This window comes from Spermophilus citellus (assembly GCF_964194105.1).
Source record: "Spermophilus citellus genome assembly, chromosome: 11".
Lineage (NCBI taxonomy): Eukaryota > Metazoa > Chordata > Mammalia > Rodentia > Sciuridae > Spermophilus > Spermophilus citellus.
The window spans coordinates 85,722,944-85,747,462 of NC_138192.1; the positions used below are offsets into that span (position 1 = coordinate 85,722,944).

The 24,519-nt window shown below is 33.8% G+C and overlaps 1 protein-coding gene across 2 annotated transcripts; it reads left to right on the forward strand.

Moving 5' to 3' along the window:
* The first annotated feature begins 212 nt into the window (after positions 1 to 212).
* DUSP19 (dual specificity phosphatase 19) lies at positions 213 to 19,454 on the forward strand. Of its 2 annotated transcripts, none has more exons than XM_081260804.1 (4): positions 213 to 637; positions 5,594 to 5,640; positions 8,610 to 8,762; positions 15,641 to 19,454. In XM_081260804.1, exons 1-4 carry the CDS (start codon positions 412 to 414, stop codon positions 15,878 to 15,880), a joined length of 666 nt encoding a protein of 221 aa, XP_081116930.1. In that variant the 5' UTR covers positions 213 to 411; the 3' UTR covers positions 15,881 to 19,454. The 2 variants fall into 2 exon arrangements, with proteins under 2 accessions (XP_081116930.1, XP_081116931.1); XM_081260805.1 differs by having other exon boundaries at positions 8,728 to 8,762; positions 15,641 to 15,774.
* The last annotated feature ends 5,065 nt before the right edge of the window (positions 19,455 to 24,519 follow it).

A 24,519-nucleotide genomic window follows, 5' to 3' on the forward strand; every position in this document is an offset into this window, starting at 1 on the left:
ATAAAGTCACTGCCTTTAAAGAACTGGAAGATAGCATCCCTCTCTCCAATTCAGTCTTATATTTTAGCATTCTACGTGTATAGTGAAGCTAGATTTTGACGACTCTCCAGCCGATCTCTTATCCCTTGCAGGAAAAACGCAGGTTTCAAGCCAAACAGGAAAAAGAATCAGCATCCAATCGGCGCCCGTTTCTCAGTGGCCAATCAAATGTCGCCTTACATCGCGGCTGTGGGAAAAAAGACTGTGGGACTGTTCAGGTCTCCCAGGGTGTGGTGGCTACCTAACGCCTCACCTGGGGAGGCAAGCGCCCCGCGGCTGTATTTATTACCTGAGCAATAAGGGACGAGCAGTTCAGCCCTTCTCTGTGCTTGCTGGATTTGCTTGCGTTTGTTCCCAGCCACTGCTCATGTAATGCACTCCCTTAGCCAGGAAATTAAAGCATTCTCCCGGAATAATCTCAGGAAGCAATGCACCAGGGTGACAACGCTAACTGGAAAGAAAATTATAGAAACATGGAAAGATGCCAGAATTCATGTTGTGGAAGAAGTACAGCCAAGCGAGGGGGTTGGTTGTGGTTATGTGCAGGACCTTAGCTTGGACCTGCAAGTTGGCGTTATTAAGCCATGGTTGCTTCTGGGTAAGTCACTGAGTTAAAACTAAATTACTTTCTCAGGAGACCTCACCTCCTTATGTGCCTGTACTATCAGCTATGCTATCAAAACATTGAAATGTTTCTTTTTTTTTTTAATATGGAACTTCCATTATCCACATAGAGAAGTTTCTGTACCCACATTATGCCCATAAGAAGCATGGATTCTAGTAGCCCTTAGCACCTTGAATTTTTTAAAAAAGCTTCCCCGCCCTATTTTTTCTAACTTATCTGGAGCAAAACAGACAGATATTGTGTTTTCTAGAATTACAAAGGGCTATCTTTTGAAAGAATAAATTTAAAAGTGTTTTATTAGACAAAACAAGTCAGAAGCAATAAAGGTATAGAAAAGTTGTTTCAAACCTTATGGAATGCATCCCTCTGTAGCCACATCTCTTCATGGTGTCTTGTTGGAGTTTTTAGGAGGAGTACTTTTATTTTATAGCTGTGAGTCTGATGGTTTTATGATTTCTTGTTACGTAGAAATACTGAACTCTGCGTACTCTGAAATACATCTAGGCGCAATTTTTCAGTTATTTGGCTGACATTGTAGCAATACTAGTTTAAAACAATTGTGGTTACTTTTTATTATTTGCCAATTCAGAGTCTTCATGAACTTTGCTTATTTTTTTAATGTGATTTTATCCAAATGGAGTTGATCAAGCTAATGTTCTTAGATTGGAGTTGGAAACCTCCCCAAGATCTTGGGAGAGTTTGGGGAGGGGTTTTTGAAACCAGTCTCCTCTCTGGACTAGGAAATAGGACACTTTGATCAGGCACAACCTTCTTTCTTTTGAAAGACAGAGGGACCTTTTTGTCTAGTTATAAGTGCCTTATTCCTAAGGGATCCATGATATGTGCATATAAAGTTCTTCCACATGAATGATGCAGGGGTTGTTTCTGCCTGGACTTGGTTTCTATCAGGGAGACTGGGGTTGTTTCCAGGTTAGTTTTAAAAAGCTTCCTTCACCTCACCAAAGACCCACAGTTTCTTCTCAGCAATGCATACCAAACAACTTTTGTTTTTGGTGCTATGCAGAAAACGGAGAGCTGTAAAAATGTAATCTGTCTTTTTCAGTTAGTTTATAGACAGAGTCTAATGAATTACTGTATTTAAAAAAATCTCACATTGGCCCTTGAACCATCCAACAGGTGGATAAAAGATCTTAGTAAGCATTTTTGTCCTAAGTTTTGCAAATTATGGTTTTACGACAAAAACCACCGGGACTTTTGATAAATCTAACTTGATTTGAAAACGTAGAAATTTCCATTTCTTCTGGGTAGTTTAAAGGCACACTAATTATTTCCTATATCCATTCTGCTAAGGTGTATAAACTGGTGACATTTTAGAGATTTTCTCTTCCATTCCCCATAAAAAGCATGAGGTACTTTATGTGGTTTATATATCTGAGATACAGGAAACGCAGGATTCTTGGGAAGCAGATAATATTTTAAATTTGTATAAATTTGTGTAGCACTTTATTAGATAAAATCTTTCATAAATATCCTGTTATCTAATCCTCATAGTAATTTAAGTTCCTATTTTAATTCACTAATGAATGTTTACTACTATGAATTTTTTCAAATGAAACGTTTCTTTAGAATATCATTTATTTTCTTCTGTGGTAATATAATAACTTTTTGGTTTTGTTTTGTGATTATGAAAATAGTGATTTGTAAATTTAAGATATGTTATCAGAGTATATACATTGTTTGATATTTTCATCAAAATGATTTCTTCGAAAAATAGAAACAGGCTCTAGAGATCTTGCATAGCCTGTGTCTTATGATTTCTACACTTTGATTGCCAAACATCTAACTTATTAGAAGCCTCAGCACCAATAGTCTATAATATATACTCTTTCTAAATTAGTATGTCATCTGTAATATTTAAATAATAATCCTTACCTATGCTAATGAATATTGGAGTGGTTGTGTCAATGTAAAATATAACTAGCTTTTTACTAGTTATATTGTTCAGTTGTATTCCCATTCATTAATTCTTTTAAAAAAATTATACAATAAAATTGATTTGGTATAGTTCTACGAATCTTTTTTTGGGAGGTGCTATGGATCAAACCCAAGGCCTCACACATATGCAGGTAATCACTCTATCACTGAGTTACATCCTGGCCCAGTTTATACATCATAACACAAGTATAGATTTATGTAACCACTGTTAAAATAGAATGTTTTTATTTCACTTAAATTAATTTGCAAAAGGATGACATTTTGCTTTTCCAAAACAATTGTTTTTTAAATAACTCATTTTAGAATATATGATTTTCAGTATTTATTACTGAAATTCTAACACAAAGGTGAGTGCAGTGGTATATGCCTGTAATCCTATCAACATGGGAGGCTAATGGAGAGGATCGAAAGTTCATCACTAGCCTCAGCAATTTGGTGAGGCCTTGTCTCAAAATAAAAAATAAAAAGGGCTTGAGATGCGACTCAGTGATTAAGCACCCCTGGATTCAACCCCTCTCACTGTACCCTCCCCAAAAAATTTAACACAAGACTGCAACACAAAGCATCCTTTTAAAATAGGAGAAAAGCTGATGTTTGTATCTAAAATTTAGAATGAACTTGCACTGAATATTATCAAGTATGAAAAACACAAATTGATTGCCTGAAGTCATTTCTGTTGGCTTCAATGGTTTCCTCATGCTACTAACAGTCATTTAATTTTCTTTTTGTTTGGAAAGACAGAACATACAAGTTACTTTTTTTTTTGCCTCAGGAATATTAGTTTATATCAATATAGCCAGCTCTGAAATATAATCTACTTGCTCTGTATTTGGTGTGTGTGCATGTTTAATTGAAAGTATTAAAGCATTCAATGTCAAAAATATGTATAATAATGACAGTTTAGAGTAAAAAAGAAAGAATTTTATTTAAGTCGTGTTTCAGTTTGTGCTATTTTAAGAAATGGAGAATTATTATTTAAAAGATGACTTGCATATTAAACTGCCAAATTTAAGTTAAACTTATTTGAATCCCCCCCTCCCAAGATGATTAGGACTTCCTGCAGTGGAAAACTAAGAATTTCTCTTAAATTATGAAATATTTCAAATTTATAGAAAATTATGGAAAATAATATAACAATTAGGTATCTACTATCCAGCTTTAATAAACATTTATAGTTTGATAGGCCAACTTTTAAGTAGAATAAAGCTGAATGTTTGGCTCAGTAAAGAGCCTGTGAGTTTAGTTATCATTAAGAGAATATTAGCCAAATAGTATACTTTCTGGGCCCTTGGCTACCTGAGATCATCAATAAAACCTGGCTGATTTCCCAGGCAACTAAGGTGAAAAAAAACACTGTTTATGGAAATAGAACCTAATTCAGGAAAGTAAATGTTTGAAACTCTTAAATTCAATTCCCAAAAAAAAAAAAATCAATTCCCTATTCTTTCAATATAAAATTTGCTTTATTTTAACAAGTTATTCTCATGTAAGATTTGCTAATTAACTAGAGGCAGTTTCCAAGTGTGGGAGAACTGGAAAGCCCACTTGGATAGAAAGATTCTATAAAAAGAGAACAGCCCTAGTGGTAGGTGGATTGTGTGGGTGGAATCCTATAGATGTCTAAGCTACTGGGTGTTCCCAAACCAGCTGGCACTAAGTCATTTTGTGGTTGTGATTTTCATATCTTTTATAAATTATAAAAGAGATGTTTATTGTAAAAAATTCAAATGAGGGCTGGGGTTGCGGCTCACTGGTAGAGTGTTTGCCTAGCATGCACGAGGCACTGGGTTAGATCCTTAGCACCACATAAAAATAAAATAAAGGGGGCTGGGATTGTGGCTCGGCAGTAGAGCACTCGCCTAGCACAGGCAGAACTCAGGTTCGATTCTCAGCACCATATAAAAATAAAGGCATTGTGTTGTGTCCATCTTAAAAAAAAAAAAGATTCTCTCTCTTTTTAAAAAAATAATAAAATAAAATAAAGATATTGTGTCTACCTACAACTAAAAGAAATATAAAAAAATAAAAAATAAAGATATTGTGTCCACCTAAAACTAAAAAATAAATATAAAAAATACAAATGAATATAAAGAAAAATATCACCTATCACAAACACTATTAATATTATGTTCTATATACTTCCTATTTTCAAAGCATAAGTTTTTGGTCTTTATAAAAATGTGTGATGATATTTTGTAGGCTGCTTTTAATTACTTTAAATATTGAGAACTTAGTAAGTGTGGTGGCATACACCTGTAATCCCAGCAGTTTGCAAGGCTGAGGCAGTAGGATCTCAAGTTTGAGTTCAGCCTCATCAGTTTAGCAAGACTTTGCCTCAAAATAAATAAGTAAATGTAAAGGGCTGGGGATGTAGTTCAGTGGTAGAGCACCTGGGGTTTAATAATAATAAAATAAAATGTATTGAGAACTTGTTTCCACACTGTAGATATTCTTTATTTCTTATGTATCTTTCCCTACATAATTATGCATTTTATTTAACTGAGCCTCTGTATTGGACCTTTAGTTGTTTTTGTTTTTGTTTTGTTTTGTTTTTGCATTATAAACAATACTATGATGAGCATCCTTATAGATAATTATTGCAACATGTATAACTTTTAGGACAAATTCTTAGAATTGGGAAAGTTTAAGGGTATAAACAAGTTTAATCTTTTGTGATGATATTAACAAATTGCTCTTCAGAAAATTAAACTGAATTGGTGCTGGAGTTGTGGCTCAGTGGTAGAGTGCTCGCCTAGTGTGAACGAGCTGCTGGGTTCTATCCTCAGCACCACATAAAAATAAATAAAATAAAAGTATTGTGTCCAACTACAACTAAAACAATATTAAAAGAAAATTAAACTGAAGTCCTCCCAAGTTGTCATTGTTAAAGAGTTAACTAATGGATTTGTTGTACAAGTTTATATAAAAAGTCAAGATGGTTATGTTGAAGGTGATATGATTTATTTCTTATAGGGTCACAAGATGCTGCTCACGACCTGGATGTACTGAAAAAGCACAAGGTAAAAAAATGCTTCAAGTCTGGCACCACATATAGGAAGTGTTTTAATTGTTATATTTATTTAGGAAAATTGTATTGGCCCATATTTGTTATATTTCAGTTTAATTGTTAACATTTTGGCTGTCATTTTAATAAAATTCCAAACATAATTGCATCTAATTAAAATATGTGAATCTGTAATCTCTTTTCAATTTTATATTCTGTCTCCCTCACATATCCTCATGAACCTGATCTTGGAGACATATCTTTCTTGCCTCTGCTTAAGCAGTTCCTCTGTGTAGGATGATAGACTTGACTTCATCTCTGCTTGTCAAAGACTTACTCATGCTTTGAGTCCAACTTACATGCTGCCTCTTCCAATCCCATTTTTTATCACACAAGTGATGTGATTTATTACTTATTTTCAGTATTTACTTCAAATTTTTTTAGCCATCTACCATTGTGTCAAGCACTGTTTCAGATCATAGAATTGCTATGGTTTGAGGAGTGCAGGAGATTCCTGCTCACATGAAGCTTATGCTCTGACTGGCAGAGAAGGAAAAGAAAACTGCTGTAACGTGTTGTGTGCTTTGATGTGGGTAGTGCAGGCTGTCATAGGAATGCTTAGGAGATGATGCCCTCAACCGGTGCTTGTCTTGTTTGCAGATAGGAGAGTCGAGGAGGAAGTAGTATTGAAATTTTGCTTTGAATGGGGGACAGGGACAGTCAGAATGGTATCTGGATAGAAGAATTAGTACAAGTGAAGCCCCAGAAGCAGGAGGAAGGCTGATGCTTTTGGGGACAGAAAAGAAGTGAAGTGGAGAGTGTGAGAAAGAAACCAGTATCCTGTTTTATTTTCCAGAATGTTCAGAAAATATCAAGCACCTTCTTTGTGCTAGTCCCCTTTCTAGCTACAGGAAATATGGAAATGAATAAGCACTAGGGTGTCTGCTCTTAAAATATGATATTTTCAGATGTGAATGTGTTCTTTAAAATAAGTAAAATAAGGCAATGAGGTAGTGGCAGGGGGTAACTTGGGTTCACCTAGAACTATCTGAGGGTGGGACATTTCATTTGAGACCTTATGATAGTCAGCCATAGCCTCAATGGGAAATGGCACTTCAGGCTGAGAGAAGAGCAAATGTGAAGGATCTTGGGAGCAAGTTCTGTAATCTCTTCTTCCCCTTTAACCCCTTGACAATTGGTTATAGCTCTTAACACCTTCTGCCTTATTTTATTATCACTGATAAACATGTTTCCCCCTCCTCTATTAGTAAGCAGACTTGTCAAGAATAAAGACCTGGGGCTGTGCTCGCACTGGGGCTGTGCTCAGCACCACATAAATGTAAAATAAAGATGTTGTGTCAGGTGGACCTATAACTAAAAAATAAATATTAAAAAAGAATAAAGACCTTATTCTATTTATCTTTGTTATCCACTGCTTGGTTAAAAAAATTGAATTGAAGATTTAAAAAAATGTATGTGATAAACACCTTGCAATCATTTCTCCAAGGAAAATAATTATTAATCAGTTCATTAATTAATCTGATGTTTTTATTTGTCAGCTTACTGCCTTGTGTTTAACCAGGCTCTCCTTAGTTTGAGAAATAATGGCCTTCAATTATATAAGAATATGAGAATCACTGCAGTTCCTAACAGGAAATATTGTATAACAATATTTTAACAAAGGTAGAACACGTTTCAAAGTCTTACATCCACTGACAGATTGTTGTTGAAATGACAAATGGAATTTGATAAATTTTGTGTTGGCAAGTGCTTTTCTTCTTTCTCCTCTTATGTTGCACTAGTTCATTCATCCTAGAGATGTGAAACAAGAGGCTGTTTAAAAGATACTGCTATGTCTGTTCATAGTGACAGTGTTAATAGTGCTTGGAGAAAACAGAGTTAAACTAAGTTGCTGAATAGAGTGTTCTAGAAAAATTTAAGGGTGCTGCCAAACAAAACTATAGATTTAAAGAATGGCACATTTCAAAGTGACATCGTAGGATTTAAGTAAAATGGTATAACCAGTGGAAGTTCTCTTGTGAAGGACCACTTCAGAAATTTCTATAGGAATTTAATTTTAATGTTTAGAAATGATAATAATGATTGCATTATTAATGTGCTCTTTGAGTGCCCTGGTGTGTGCCCAATAAAGTACTTTGGAAGATGAAAAACTAAGTGTAACATAAAGAATGTTCCAAGTAAAATTGCAGCAATGGTCATAATAACAAATTACTGAAAACAACCTTCCTGTCCATCAATAGGGAACTTATTAAATAAACAATACTACACTCATGACATAGAATATATAATAGCTATAAAACAGAAGAAAAAATAACTCTGCAAATACTGAGATGAACAGGAATTACAATTCCAACAGAGAACACATGGAATGTATGTTTTGCATCACCTCTTTAAAAGCCCTCTGTTCCTAGCTGGTTGTGGTGGTGCATGTTTATAATCCCAGCAGCTTGGAAGGCTAAGCAGGAAGATCATGAGTTCAAAGCCAGCCTCAGCAATTTAGTGAGACCTTAAGTAACTCAGTGAGACCCTGTCTTTAAATAAAATATGAAAAAGGGCTGGGGATGTGGCTCAGTGGTTAAGCGCCCCTGGATTCATTCCCCAGTATCAAAGACAAACAAAAAACACATGTTCCTACTGATGGTCAGAATAACAGCCTTTGGGACAGAAGTCCCTGTGTTTTTCCTTTGATAGCAAAGCAAAACCTTCGTTTTCCTTTTTTTTTTTTTTTTTCTGAAAAACATGTCCTTGTTATTGGATTGGCATCAGGGACAAGGACTAAGCTTTTGGCAACACAGCCAGCTTTTTATTTTGAGAAGATGAAGCCATAGAGAATCCCCTGAGAACAGAGTAAAAGTCCCCCTTTTACAAAGGATAACATCTATAAAGGAAGTTTCAACATTTAAGGCTCTCTTTCTCTTTGTTCAATAAAGAGAAAGTAAATTCATCTTTTTCTTTCTCTTTAAGGTGACTCATATTCTTAATGTTGCATATGGAGTTGAGAATGCTTTCTTCAGTGAGTTTACGTATAAAAGCATTTCTATATTGGACCTTCCTGAAACCAATATCCTGTCTTATTTTCCAGAATGTTTTGAATTCATTGAACAAGCAAAAATGAAGGTAAGTTTTGTGTTTATCCATAGTTCTTCCAAAGCAGACATTTGAAAGTATGGGTCCATTATCCAATCTTTATTCTTTTTTTCAATTAATTTGTGAAGAACCATTATGAAATTTTCAGTTCTCTAATGGCTCATTCCTCAATAAGACTTTTACTTCTCACGTTGAGTTTCTTATTTTCTTATGCCTAACTGAGAAAATAGGAATTAGAAAATTCTGCTGAATTTTCCTGAAAATATAGATCTAATTCAAACTACTAAGTAGGTAGTTAGATTTCTTTTGAGTGTTTATAACCATTTGACTTCTAAGTAATTGGCAAAATAACCATAGCTACTGGATAGAAATTAGTCTCATTAGTATATTTATAATGATTAATCTGCATTTATTTGACTGATTTTTAACAATGGAATTTTAAAGCAATCTCAAAGGACTAAATATGCATTGTTTCACTGAGATTGTATGAAAATGGCAATCAGAAGCTCTCCTTTGGTTTTGTGACTTCAGAAGATCAACAGACAATATAACATTTTAATCTTGGTATTGGATCCAAGTCAACATTCTAACAGGCTGGACTTCTAGGTTGGCTATTACCAATAATCATACCTTGAGATGATATTATTTTTAGTCAGTAAATATTTCTTAAAAAAATTATGTAGAATAAGTGGATAGGAAGGTAGGCATACTTACAGAAAGAAGAAGCACTTCTGGAGCACCCAACGATGACAGTTGGGGTTAGAATCCTGTTTAATTGAATCTGGTCTAATGGTTTTCCTGCTATTTCCTCTTCTCCCCTTTTCTCTTCATTTCTCCTTTCCTCTCTTTCACATAGTAATATTTATTGGGTGGTTTATGTGCCTAGCACTATTTTAGGTCCCCTATAACTAGATTACCCAGAAAATGTAAAACTCAACAACTATTCATTAGCCTTATTTAATAGCAGATATTTGGATGGAAACAAAGGAATAGGCTTTCTGATTCAAAGACTAATATTTGTCATTTTGTTCTCTTGCAAAAAAATTATTTATAGACTCTAGATTGTAATATTTCAGTGTACCATTTAATAGTGTTAAAAATCAAAATGATCCCATTGACTCGGGAGAGTGAGGCAGGAGGATCTCAAGTTCAAGGCCAGTCTCTGCAACTTAACAAGACTTTGTCTTAATATAAAAAATAGAAAGGGCTGGGGATGTAGCTAAGTGGTAGAGTATCCCTGGATTCAGTCCCCAGGACCACAAAAAAAGATGAGTTTCTCTGTTAGCTGCATCTCAAAGGGGATATAGAATACGTCTTAGATGGACAAGTGTATGTATCATCCATACTCATATTAAAATTGGAAGAGATTTATGATTTGCAAGTAAATATTGGAGAAGGTAATATTATCTTTAAAAAAAAGCAAGAAATTGAGTATTCTAAGTTTGGGAATTTAAAATTTTTTAAATTTTAAATTTAAAAAAGTTTGCTTTAATTTTGACTGGAGTTTATTAGAATGGTTTTTAGCTTGAATTTCTTAAAAACAGAGCCTGAGGGCTGGGATTATGGCTTAGTGGTAGAGTGCTCGCCTAGCATATGCAGAGCCCTGTGGTCGCTCCTCAGCACCACATAAAAATAAATAAAATAAAGGTATTGTCTCCAACTACAACTAAAAAATAAATATTAAAAAAACAACAACAACAGAGCCTGAGGCAAGGATTATGAGCTGATGCTTAATTTGAGTAGTATCATCCCATATGCAGTGAGAGTGAGAGGAAAGGGAAGTGATTTCAGGTAGGATTAGAAGTTGTGTAAGATGATCAAGACCTTACCGAGCATAATTTTATAATAAGCTGACAGGGAAATAGTTGGTTATTCCATAGGCATGGCTTCTCTACCACTCAAGATATCTTCGAATAGGCAATATAAAGAAACTGCATTTTACTACAGACTTTGGAAAGGAAGAGAAAGCATTTTTATCCCCTTTGCTCTATCAGCTCATTTCCTGTTAGAGTTTGCCAATAAGGAAGTAAATAACACTTCAATCCCAGGTTACAGTGTTCTACTGTTTTAGCAGCCACCTCAAAGCCAGATGCAGTACCTTCTGGTATGTCTTCTCATCCAAGGCCAGAGGTGACAAGAAAATCCAGAAATTGGGGTATGCCTATTTGTGTCGTGGGTACCAGTGGGGAATAGCATGGCCTTCCTTCTTAGACAAGCTAAACCCAATGGCACTAAGGGGAGGAGTCAACCATGGATGTGGCAACCAAGGCAGATGGTCCATGAGATGACAGTGCCAGTCTGAAAAGTTGATGTTTCTGATACAAATATGTTAGAATTCTACAATATGTTCTGATTTCTCAAGTCTATGTTTTATACTGGGATCCTAACTTCACCCATTATTTCCTTGCCTTGAACACTTTGTGTATTTTAGACTAATGCATATTTAGCTTTATCAATAGAAATCTCCTCGTGGCTTTTTCTATTGTATACTGAAGTATTGTTGAATCTACTTAGTGACTTGCATATTTCAAAACTAACTTTCTAGGACCTAGTGTCTTGTTTTCATCTTTTTACATACAAACCAAATACCTTCCATTTTCCCATGCTTTTCTCATTTTCCTCTGTACTAACCCTGTTTGGTTTGGTTTCTGTAGCCTTTTTCTCTCTCTACCTCATTCACAATCTGTTGAGCGTATACCTTAAAGGGTGTAGAACAGAATTATATGTGACAGAGAAGCAGTAATGGTAACCTCTATAACCTCAAGAGTTCTGTTAGGAAATAAATCTACTTGGGCTCTCTTTTTTAAAATTTTTGTGCAAAAGGTTTGACTTGTTAGTATTAAAATGTGTATTTGATATTCCATATTTACTTCATTATTTATTTTATAATTATTTTTAAAACATTACATAAGCAATCTTAGAAAAATGGAAAATACAAATAAAATTTCAGATTACCTTACTCCCTTTCTTAGACATAACCACTGATAACATTTTGATATATTTCTCTAGGCTTTTATCATTCATTCATTTCTTTATGTCATGTACAACTGTACTTTTAGTAAAACTGTATTATACAATTCATACTTTTTATAGCTTATTATTTATAATTAACATTATCAAATAAATTTTAATTTCTGCATAGTATTTTAGTGATTGGTGATTCTATGTTACTTACCTAATTTTCTTCTATGAGATATATGTATGATCTGTTTTCAATTTTGTGTTCATTGTAAGAAAAGGCTCATTAGAGAAACATTACAAGTCTAAATAAATACCTAAATTCACTGAGTTTTTACATGCATTCTCTAGTTTGTTGCTCACTACTGTTTTCTGTTTTCCATGTGTATTAATCCATTTTCCATTACTGGAACAAAATGTTTGAATTTGAGTCACTTGTAAAGAAGACAGTTTTGGAGGTGGGAATGTTGTTGAAATCTGGGTTCTTGTCCCCAGTGCCAATCCAATAACAAGGACATGGTTTAGAGAAGAAAGGAAAAAGATGATTTATTGCTTTGCTAGCAAAGGAAAAACATAGGAACTTCTGTCCCAAAGACTGTGATTCTGCCCATTAGCAGGAACAGGGGGCTTTAAAGAGGTGACTCAAAGGCTACATTCCACACATTCTCTGTTTGGAGTTCTAAGGGAGATAGTCATTTCTGAGATCTTCTGGTACCATCCACAAAGTCTGGATTACTTCATTCCTATGGTGAGTGTGTACTCAGGGAGAGATAACTGCCTAGGTTGGAGAAGAAAGGTTATCTGTTCCCCCTGAGATTAGAGGGGGAGAGATTAGGGAGGAGCAGGGAGAGGAAGAAGCTTGTGGTTTTAAAAATGAGTTGCATCCTCTGGGTGCAGTGGCTCAGGAGGCTGAGACAGGAAGATCTCAAGTTCAAAGCCAGCTTCAGCAATTTAGCAAGGCACTAAGCAACTTAGTGCGACCCTGTCTCTGAATAAAATACAAAATAGGGCTGGGAATGTGGCTCAGTGGTCGAATGCCCCTGAGTTCAATTCCCGGTACCAAAAAACAAAACAAAACAAAACTAATACTAATAATTTGCAGTGGCAGAGCAACAAGGGCTATATTCAAAGGATAAAGTGGACCACCATTACAGGAAGTCCAAACAGCGCTGGTACTGTTCATAATGGATGGCATCATTATAGTGGGAATATTAGTTAAGAACTAATCAGGATTCCCAGGAAAACTACTTTAATCTCCTCAAGGCACATCCCCAGTGACCTAAACGCCTCCCACAAAGCCTCTCCTCTTTTTTTTTTTTTTGTTTGTAGTGCTGGGGGTTGAACCAAGAGTTGATCTACTACTGAGCTACATCCCCCAGATCTTTTTTGTGTATTTATTTTTATTTTGAGACAGGGTTTTCCCAAGATGCTAAGGCTGGGCCTTAAACTGGTGATTCTTCTGTCGCAGCCTCCCAAGACTCTGGGATCACAGACATGCATCGCCATATTCAGCTAAGGACCTACCTCTTAAAAGTTCACTGCCCCACAGCATTGCTACACTGGGGGCTAAACTTCCAACACAAAAAACCTTGTGGGACACACTCAAACCATATCGTAACCAAAGCACCATGTTGGTATTGACCAGTGTTAGCACTCATAGTTATGAGTGCTTTCAAAGTGACTTGACCTGGGCTACTAAAAATATGGTACAGTTCATTACTCAACTTCAGTGAGATAAGAGGGTTGCACCTGAGCTTTTCTTCATTCTTTGACACACTCTATCAAAGTGAGAGAAAGAGGGAGGGAGGGACTGAGCTACATACTATACACTCTAAAAAACAGTTGATTTTCATCTACCACAGAATTTTATCTAATCATAGACTGTTGTCAAGCACTTAAAGAACATATTATGCCCAAGTTTTATTGGAAATTATGTAAGGAAAAACTGGTTCAGTTAATCTATCAACAAATATCAATTATTTATTCTAGGAAGATGTGAGGGATCCAGCTTGTGGTTCTCATGGAGCTGAAAAGCCGTTTGTGGAATTATGAGAACAAAGTATACTGGAAATAGAAAAAAAATGTAAATAACATAACATAATTATTATCTGTATATAGTAAAATGATGGCTTGGATTTTTGAGAGAACCAAATTTCCTTACAGAAATGCAGAATGAATCAATGTATTCACTTTGCATATATTTATGGAATATTTAATATGCACTAAAAACTGGGCATACAAGTATAGACAGAACATTCCTCCTGCCCTCATCGCACTTGGAGAAGGACAATCTTTTTGATACAGAAGTCAGAGGTAATGGTATCAAGAAGAATAGAGGTCTTCCAGATAGAGGACAATAGCAATTGCAAAGAAAAAATTGGGTTTATAAATTAGGTGTCTTTTTGTTTTTTTGAGTTCAGAAAAAAGAACATAAAGCCAATAATTTTTCTGGAAATGCTTTTCCAAGACAATATGATACCTAAAGAATAATAAAAAGGTAGAAAATAGGTAAATAAAAACTGCAGGAAATCAGATGTTATATGAAGAAAGTAGTAAGAGGGAAGATAATTATACTAACATTTCAAAACATTAACTAAAATTGGATGCACAGTTTATAACACTGAAAATAAATGTGGTTTCAAGTCTTGTGAACTTATAAAATAGAGATGACTAAGGAAATAATAAAAATGACATTGAAGGGTATCTCTTCCTTATTGAGCGTATGATTATAAGATTCTTTGTACTATATAATTAATTTATTTTGAGCCAAATGATCATTAATAATTTTTAAGTTACTGTAATATAATTCTAAACATCAAGTCACAAAATGAGCTATTGCTATATAGCAAGCAAATTTCCAGAGTATATAATGAATATTTTTATTTTGCTTTCCATGTGCAGATACAGTTAGTTTGAAAATGAATCATAGTTATCTATAAAACAACTTAGAATTTTTAAAAAATTAACTAAGTTTTTTGCTAGTCATTCTTGAAAGGAGATGCACTTGCAAATTATTGCAACAGTTATGGAAATAATTTTGCATTGGATATGTGAATGTGAGAAAACTGCCATACAAAAGTAAAATAATCCAATGAACCATAATAACAATATTATTAATGGATGCTTTTGGTAGAGGATTTTCAGAAAGTTTTCCCCTCCCCACTTTTCCTTCTTGTACTAAATAAAGAATCAGGAAATGAAATAACTGAAATGTTGAATTCTTTAGGGTGTGCTCACAGTTCACTACATTTCATCTAGATCATTAACTTTTTAAAAGCCTGAGATAGGCCAAGCTGTATCAAAGCTGTTTCATCAGATCTATCACATTCATTATTGATACAATATTGCCCCCATCAGCATTGGTCTTGCACTGTGTCCCTTTTCACCTGGAAAGTATCATTTTCAAGTTACCTGAAACGTTTTTCATTGATTGACCTCATGCTGGTGCCCGATTACCTTTTCCACTTTGTATTGGTGAAAGCTATTTGTGTCATTGTTTTATTACCTCATAAGTTTAAATATTTTAACCTACTTTCTTCCACAATAAAATAATATCCAAGAGTAGAAGAAAACTGGCTTTGGTGATCATTTTATATAAAGATTTCCAAGCCAATAACACTAGTTTTTGTATGGGAATATGATGGTTACTTGGAATGTCTCTTTCTGTTTAGTTTATGAATGTGGTTTTATTTATGTTTCTATGTGTATTCTCTGTGATTTTTCTCCTTTTTATGTATATATGAGTAGTACTACTTTACTAGATTACTTAATAAAAGATATTGTTTCAATACTGGGGCAGAGAGGTGGGTGGAGGTTGTTTGATTGATTACTTGATTGATTTTGATAAATCAAAGTAGGATGCTTACTTTATAATTTTATGTACCATAGGAACATAAAATCAACTTAATAGTCTTTCTCAAATGAATAACGGATATTTTATTTTATTGCAGGATGGTGTGGTTCTTGTTCATTGTAATGCAGGGGTTTCCAGGGCTGCTGCAATTATTATAGGCTTCCTGATGAATTCTGAAGAAATTTCATTTACCAGTGCTTTTGCTTTGGTGAAAAATGCAAGACCTTCCATATGTCCAAATTCTGGCTTCGTGGAGCAACTTCGTACATATCAAGAAAGCAAAGAAAGCAATAAGTATGACAAAATACCACAATTGGAAAGTGGCAACAGTTCATGAGTTGCATTCTAAATGCAGATGATAGACTAATGTAATATCTGAATTGGCCTCTGTAGCTGTCTTTTCCTCTTTAGGAGAGTAGACTACTAAATTTCCTTTTCTTTTACTTTTTACAAGTGGAAATGGAAATCAATTTGATTGTCCTGAGCTAGTATATGAATAAATTTTTAAATTATATTACTTTCTGTTATTATAATGTTTGTTAAAGTTAATTACTAAGAGAAAAATAACAGTGAATTATGAATCATTGATTTTTACAGAAGAAAAATTTTAAATTTAAATTCTATATTATAGCATGGAAAGAATAGATCAGTTAATGAAGTCCTTAGTATTTTTCTATTCTAACACCTGTTTTCATGAGTGAAAAAACTTGAATGCTACTTGACATACTGTTTTAGAGAAAGGTAAATTTTTTGTAAAGAATATTTTAAAGATTAAAAATGAATACCTTCAACCTCCTAAAAGAGTCCCAGAATCTAAAGGTTTATACAGCATTTATGTAGTAGTAACTAGGCATGGTGGCATGTGCCTATAATTCCAGCAACTCAGGAGGCTGAGGCAGGAAGATTGCAAATTTGAGGCCAGCCTGGCCAATTTAGACCCTGTCTAAAAAATAAACAAACAAACAAACAAACAAACAAACAAATAAAACAAGGGCTGGGTTTGTAGTTTAGGGTAAAGAAGTGTCCCTGTGTTCATTCCCGATTACCAAACAACAACAACAAACAACAACAACAACAATTATATAGTGGTTGCAATATAGATAAAATTTTAAAATTCTTCCATGAAAATTAATAACTACTTTTTGGTTTTCAATTCTATTACCTGCATTTTTCATTTTGAATGCTTTCTCTTACATAATTATGATGTTACAATTCTTTAACTAGACAACATAGTCTCTTACATTTTGTTTTTTATCTTAGATACCTAGCATTCTGTTTAGGGATCTTATGTCATAAATTTTTTTGATCTTCTTGGATGTGTGGGAAAATGTTTTATACTAAAAGTTTACTTTTTAGGTGTGATTTGGGTAAGAGCTGTTTTCTAGCTTAGTATTTTGCAGGACAAGATGTTTTAAGGAAAGAAAAGTTAGGTTTTGGTAAGAAATTTTAAATACAGTTTTAGGAGACCTAAAATCATTTACAATTTTATCTCTGGCCAGAGGCTTGAATTGGTTCTTTTTGTTTTTCTTTAATGTTTCCATATTGACAAGAGTGAACATTATAAATTTGCTTCCAGATTTTTATTTTAGGTGCTGGGGTTGTGGCTCAATGGTAGTATGCTTGCCTACCATGTGTGAAGGACTGGGTTCAATTCTCAGCACCACATATATATATAAATAAAATAAAGTTCATTGACAAACTACTGGTATAGATGATATAAAAAAGGAGATTTTGAATTTATTTTCAGCATAAGTTATACTTAAAATTAGAGTTATTAGGGGCTGGAATTGTGGCTCAGAGGTGGAGTGCCCACCTGGCATGCGTGAGGCACTGGGTTTGATCCTTGGCACCACCTAAAAATAAAATAAAGATATTGTGTCCACCTATAACTAAAAAGTATAAAAAATAAAATTAGAGTAATTAAGACAATTTATTGGGTAGATTTGAAGTATTTATTTATGACTTAGAAAATGATTGCCTTGTAGATTTTATTTTAAAAAGTCATGAGCTTTTCTTAAATACTGTATACCTTAGTTGGAAAGTACACATTGAACCCAATTGTGCATTTGGAAAGGCTTTCATATACTGTCATGAGCAAAAGCTAAAAGTAATAGATGCAAGCTGTGTCTTGATATTGCTTAGAGTCTGACAAGTTGCCATCATGTGTAATGCTTTGAACTTCTTTCTGTGAAGAAGCAGCTCAAATGTAATTAACCTTCCTTGAGCTGTTTGAAGCCCACCAAACCAGGGAGAATTACCCTAAATAGGAGATTGATGTATAATGCTGTCTCTGTGAACAGTATTGCTGAAAGTTTGCTGGCTGAGACTTCTTGATTGACATGAAAGCATTCATTTAAATATATTTTCTTTTGCTGAGTGCTGCTTGATTTTTAGCTATTGAATCTTGTCACATGAGGCTTGGATATACTTTGTTTGTAGTGGATAATATGGTATTTCTGTCTGTAGTTAGGCCAAACTGTTGCCTGTAGTGATCTGGTTATGGTTCAAACCTGTCTGTTCTATTTTATCTACTGAAGTTCTTTGAGCATCAATTTTATTTTAATCTTAAGTGATAGAAGCTTGTTGTATCTGAAATAGATCAGTAGATGTGTTTAGTGCTTCAAATTGGGGGTACTGTGTCAGGCAATGATTTGTCACAGAAATGGTATGTTTACTGTACAAGGCAATAAGTCATGCTGAGATACCATACTATTCCGTAAGAAGGAATGTTATCATTATGACTCTCTATCACATATATTACAAATTAAATCAAACATTTATACCATATATAGGTCCATTTTGAGGGAAGTGAAAAAAATTCACAGAGTAATTTTTTAACTCTATTTGTTTTAAAATAGATTTTCCTACCTTTTTTAAAAAAGAAAAAAAATGAAGGTATAATTTCTTTTTGAAAATTGAAAAGCAATAGCCTTCTTAGTAAACTGAAAAGGTTGAGTAGAACAAAGGCACTGGAACATATAATAAAATTCTATTTACTTTAGATTAATACTTTAAAAACTGTTTTGCTAACTTCATGTTTTAATATAAGTTATTGATTAAATGTAATTGGAATTGAAAACCCAGGAAATATTTAGATTTTTTAAATTTTGAGGATAAAATTTAAAAATATACTGATTCAAAAATAAAGATTTCAGAGGAAATATAGTATGTAGTATTTTTATTGAAATTATACTTTGTCTTCCCTTCTTCCCTATTCCTGATTAAAGTGTATGAACACAGTACTTGAATTTGTGTTTGTGAGTATGTGTATATATGTGTGTGTGTGTGTGTGTGTGTGTGTGTGTGTAACCACATGCACATCCTTTAGAGTCTACCTTTATTCTGATAGGTAGTTTCAGTAGTGTGGGAAGCCTTTTCAACTCATCAGCATAATTATTAATAATTAGAATCATTCCAGTGTGTATTAAAGGGCCTCCTCTAATGTTATTTCTGCAAATACTCTTAAATGTACTAAACATAAATCAGAGTACCACCCTATAACTTTAAACAGTATGTTAAATCATTGAATTACTACCTGTATATGCAAAAGTACAATACATTAAAAGATAACAAATGTAGTACTATGATTTATTTGTTTTTTCAAGGCGACCTAAATTGTTGATTTTCATGCCCAATGGATTCTGAATGTATTATTCGTACTGTCGTTATATAGCAATTGAAACCAGAAGATTTGAAGTTTTATTTTCTTTCACTACAAGTAAGAGCATTTAGTCAACAAATTTATGGTTTATTTCCATGGGTTTACTTTTGAAAAAAACTTATAGTTAAACTTTTGTATTATAAGTAAAGCTTTGACTTATTTTATATTCATATTTGTAATATAATCTTTATTGTTTCAAAGAGTTAATATACTTTAATAAAAATAATAAATAATGTTTTAATTATTATTATCCCCTGCTAATAACTTTATTTCTTTGAGGATATTTATTCAAAAAGACATCACTTATTTGTGTTCAAATTCTGGGTTAAAAATTTTGTTGGCAAGCTAAACATAGTGGCACACACCTGTAATACCAGCTATTTGAGAGGAAGAAGGATCCAAATTTGAGGCTATACTAGGCAACTTTGTGAGACCTTGTCTAGAAAAAAAAAAAGGCTGTAGTATATAGGTCAGTTGTAGAACTCTTGCTTCATATGTGCAAGGTCTGGGTTCAACCACAGTACTACACACACACATACACACACACACACACACACACACACAAATGTTGGCAAAATACAAAGTATATATTGTAGAGTAAAAGTTACTTTAGATGTATGGAGATTCGTTTTTCCATCTACTTTAATAAATGAAAAATAAAGTAAGGTCTTATAGGTGGTATAACTGTGGATAAATTTGCAATTAAAATTCACTAGAGCTTCTAAGCCATTTAAGTCAAAAGAAGATATTACTATCAGAATAAACTAATGAATATCTAACAGTTGACTATCTGAACATAATCTGGCACCCACCTCCACATTCACACACCATTACCTCTTTGACTTCATTGTGGACTGCGTTTTCCCTCATTCTCTCTGCTTCAATCACATTGGCCTCTTTGCTGTTATTTGAAAACATATAATCAAGACCACCCCCATTTCATCACGGCTGTTCCCTCTGCTTGGAGCACATATTTCCCCAGTGAAATCACATCTTTGTTCAAATAGTATCTAAGCTTAGTTAAAGTTTCCCTGCAATCTTATTTCAAGTTACCCATTTCTAACACTTTTATCCCCTTTTCTTGTTTTATTTGCTGCCTAGTATCCTATATGCTTCATTTTTCTGTTTTTTTTCCCCATTAAAGCTTAGACTCTCCAAGAATTTTACTACGTTGTTAGTTGTGTATAGCAGTCATTAAAAATTTTATCCTGAGTAGGTATTCAAAATTGTATCCTGAGTAGGTATTCAAAAATTGCTTGTTGAAAAAGAAAGAGGGATTTTTCCCTCAGATTTTTGGATTTGGATAAATGTAATGAGATATCTTGGGGATGAGACCGAGTCTAAACATAAAATTCCTTTGTTTCATATACACATAAGCCTGAATACAATTTTATACAGTATTTTTTAGTGTTCCTGAATTTGGTTATGACATGTCACATGGGGTTGGGTATAGAATTTTCCACTTATGGCATCATGTCAGCACTTAGAAAATTTAATTTTTTAAAAAATATCTTTCTTAGTTGTAGATGAACACAATATATTTATTTTTATGTGGTGCTGAGGATTGAACCCAGTGCCTCACACATGCAAGGCAGGTGCTCTACCACTGAGCTAAAACCCCAACCCCAGAAAATTTATATTTGAGGAATTTCAAATTTTTAGAATTTTGTATTGGGGTACACATTTAACACATATAAAAATCTTCAAGAGCACAGGAAGAGAATAATTGATATTACATGTGGAATAGAAATTTTGAGTAATTTCTAAAAGATAGCATGTGGGTTTAGGAATAGATGAAATGTAATAATGTAAAATTAGAACTACAGGGCTGGGTTGTGTTTCAGTGGTAGAGTGCTTGCCAACATGTGTGAGGCACTTTATTTTTAAATAAACAAACAAACAAACAAATAAATGTATTGTGTCCATCTACAACTAAAAAAAGAATTACAGTGGAAGTGGAGTTGTTCTAGGATTGCTCAAATATCAGAGGTTACATAGACACAGAGTGCAGGGAAGGAGCATGGCAGTGAGGGCTGAACATGCAGTACATCACAGAGAGTATTCCACAAGAACTAATGTTACTGCAGAGTTAAGTTAGCTGAGGACAGAAATCCTCCATTGGAAGTCATTTTTGAAGATCATTTGATAGATAATGGGGAAATAAGTCAAATCAGTTTATTAAATGCTATGCAATAGGCTGAAATTAGCCTAAAATTCAGTAATAAATAGAATATAATATTATCACTGTGTACAGATACATAAGCGTGTTCTTTATAATGTTGGTACTATTATTCCCATAATTCAAATGAAACAATAACATTAGAGTTATTAATGTCACGTACATAACTATTAAGTATTTGAAGTCAAGATTACTGGTTCTCTAAATGACCACAATTGTGAAGAGTTTTTTTTTTTTTTTTTTTTTTTTGATGGCAGCAGGTAGTGAGTACCCAGGATTGAACTCAGGGGCACTTGGCCACTGAACCACATTCCAGCCCTATATTGTATTTTATTTAGAGACAGGGTGTCACTGAGTTGCTTAGTGCCTCGCTTTGCTGAGGCTGGCTTTGAACTGATCTTTCCGTGCTGCGGCCACACCCTGCATCGAGTCATTTAAAACAAAAACAAAACAAAACAAAAAATATATATATATATATATATATATATATATATATATATATATATATATGTATATTAGTCGTTGCTGGACTTTATTGTATTCATTTATTTATATGTGGTGCTGAGAATTGAACCCAGTGCCTCACACATGCTAGACAAGCACTCTATCACTAAGCCACACCCAGCCGAATAATTTTTAAAGTTAATTTTTCACCCTTAGTTTTCACATAAGTTGGGACAGAATATACCACTTTTGAACAGCCTAGAATTTAGGATTACTGTTGCTTTGAAAATATTATTTAGACTAGATGTCAAAGATATTCAAAATTGTAGAGAATAGCATAATTACCTGTGATGTTGATTAACTCATGGCTTTTCTTGATTAATGTACACGCTGAGCCATCATCTCCCTTCTCCCCTTCTAACTTCCCTACTCAGCAATGATTTCAAGGAAAATCCCAGACATTAACTCTTTCCAAAGTTCATCCCATTTCTTCCACAAAGGTATCCATTTTGCCTGCTCTACACTTAAAGGTTTTCAAATATCTTATTTAACCAATCTGATAGTTCAAATAAAACACTGGGAAATAAAATTACAATTGAAAGTTTTGAAGTTATTCTTTCACTTCCCAAAGGCGTAAGGATCAATTCTTAATTAACTTAAAGACAACAGGTGAATCAGTTAAACATGTTTCTTTTGATGTTTGCCTCTTTTCTGCCAGTTGTTTACTATAATGAAATTATGAGAAAAACCTCAGAAATATTCACTTGTAATCATTTGTTTAAAAAATTTTGAAGGGCTGGGGATGTGGCTCAAGCGGTAGCGCGCTCGCCTGGCATGCGTGCGGCCCGGGTTCGATCCTCAGCACCACATACCAACAAAGATGTTGTGTCCGCTGAGAACTAAAAAATAATAAATATTAAAATTTAAAAAAAAAATTTGAAGACATGTCTTTAGTTATTGTTTGGCGTAGTCAGATAATGCAAATAATAGCTAATGGATTTGCATTTTTCTAGAGATGATCCCTGTACCTTAAAATCATTTGCCCTTGGACCAATGTCCTATGAAGTCATGATTCCTATGTGTGCTTTGTGTGACATCACAGTGTAGGTGAATAACACTCCATGTGATGCCATCTGCCAAAGGCAGAGATGATGACAGCATGAGCGATAAAATGCTCCCTCCCCTTGCTCTCTTTCTGAAGTCGACAAACTCCATCTTTTCTCAAAAGTCTTACTAAAGGTGCATATCATTATTCTTCATTTCAATTTTAAAGCTTTCTTTGCTTTTTATGGAATAGACTGAGTGTTTAAGAGCAGCAAGTTCATTTTATATTTATATACAAAAACTGCATATTAATAGACATTTATAAATAGGTTTATGAATATTCAGGATATACGAGTGATACACAAGCAGTTTGGTGTGAATATATCAAAGTTATTGAAAATAAATTTTGAAATATTACATTTTACTTTTTCAAAATTTGAGTTTAGGAGAAAGTTGAAATATATGTAGCTCAGAATTAATTTTCAGGTTGAGCTCTTTATAGCTTTAGGTTCTACATCTAAAAGTCAGGGGTTACCTTAATACGTGTTGATCAGAAGACAGGTTAGGAGGCATGAATCCTGAGTTGGTGGGGTTTGTACACTTCCTATTTTTTTTTTTTTTGTGATGCATATTCCTTTTAATGTGCTATTGATTTTTTTTTCCTTTTTTTATTGGTTGTTCAAAACATTACAAAGCTCTTGACATATCATATTTCATACATTAGATTCAAGTTGGTTATGAACTCCCAATTTTACCCCAAATACAGATTGCAGAATCACATCGGTTACACATCCACATTTTTACATAATGCCCTATTAGTAACTGTTGTATTCTGCTACCTTTCCTATCCTCTACTATCCCCCCCTCCCCTCCCCTCCCATCTTCTCTCTCTACCCCATCTACTGTAATTCATTTCTCTCCTTGTTTTTTTTTTAACTAGAGGAATTCTATTGTATTTTGTAAGCATCTGCACTATATTTTTGAAGAAGTGCTTCCCTATCTACAGTTGAAAATCAATAGTCTACAAAAATAGCACTCTATGGAATCTTAAGCCCTGGGGAGGGAATTCAGGGAATTACTAATCCAGACTAGAAATGGGATAGGTTCCACTTTAGGTGATATTAGGCTTGTGACCAGAATAGAAAGGACAAAAGTGAAGTATTATAATTAAGATAATATTCGTGGTGAACATGAAAATATTTTTAAGGATTGTAGCTTAACAAAAAGTACAAAAAAATGTGTTTCTCATTCAGGATAATTCAAATTTTTAAAAATCATAAACTGGCTGAGGTGGCTCACACCTGTAATCCAGCAACTCAGGAGATTCAGGCTGGAGAATTGCAAGTTGGCGGCCAGCCCGCACCACTTTGCAAGACCCTCTCTCAAAATAAAAAAATAAGGATTGGTGATGTAGCTTAGCAGTAAAGTGCCCATTGCTTTAATCCCCAGTACCAAAAAAAAAAAAAAAACAAACAAAAGCCAACAAACAATCCCCCCAACAATTCTCAACTTCTTTCAGATTGTCATTAAAGTAAATTAAAAACAAAAAAATACAAAATTAAAATCTCATTATGCAAAAAAGCAATAAAAGAAGTATTAAGAGGTCTTAATTTGTTATAATAAGCATTTTAATAGAAAGAATTAATGC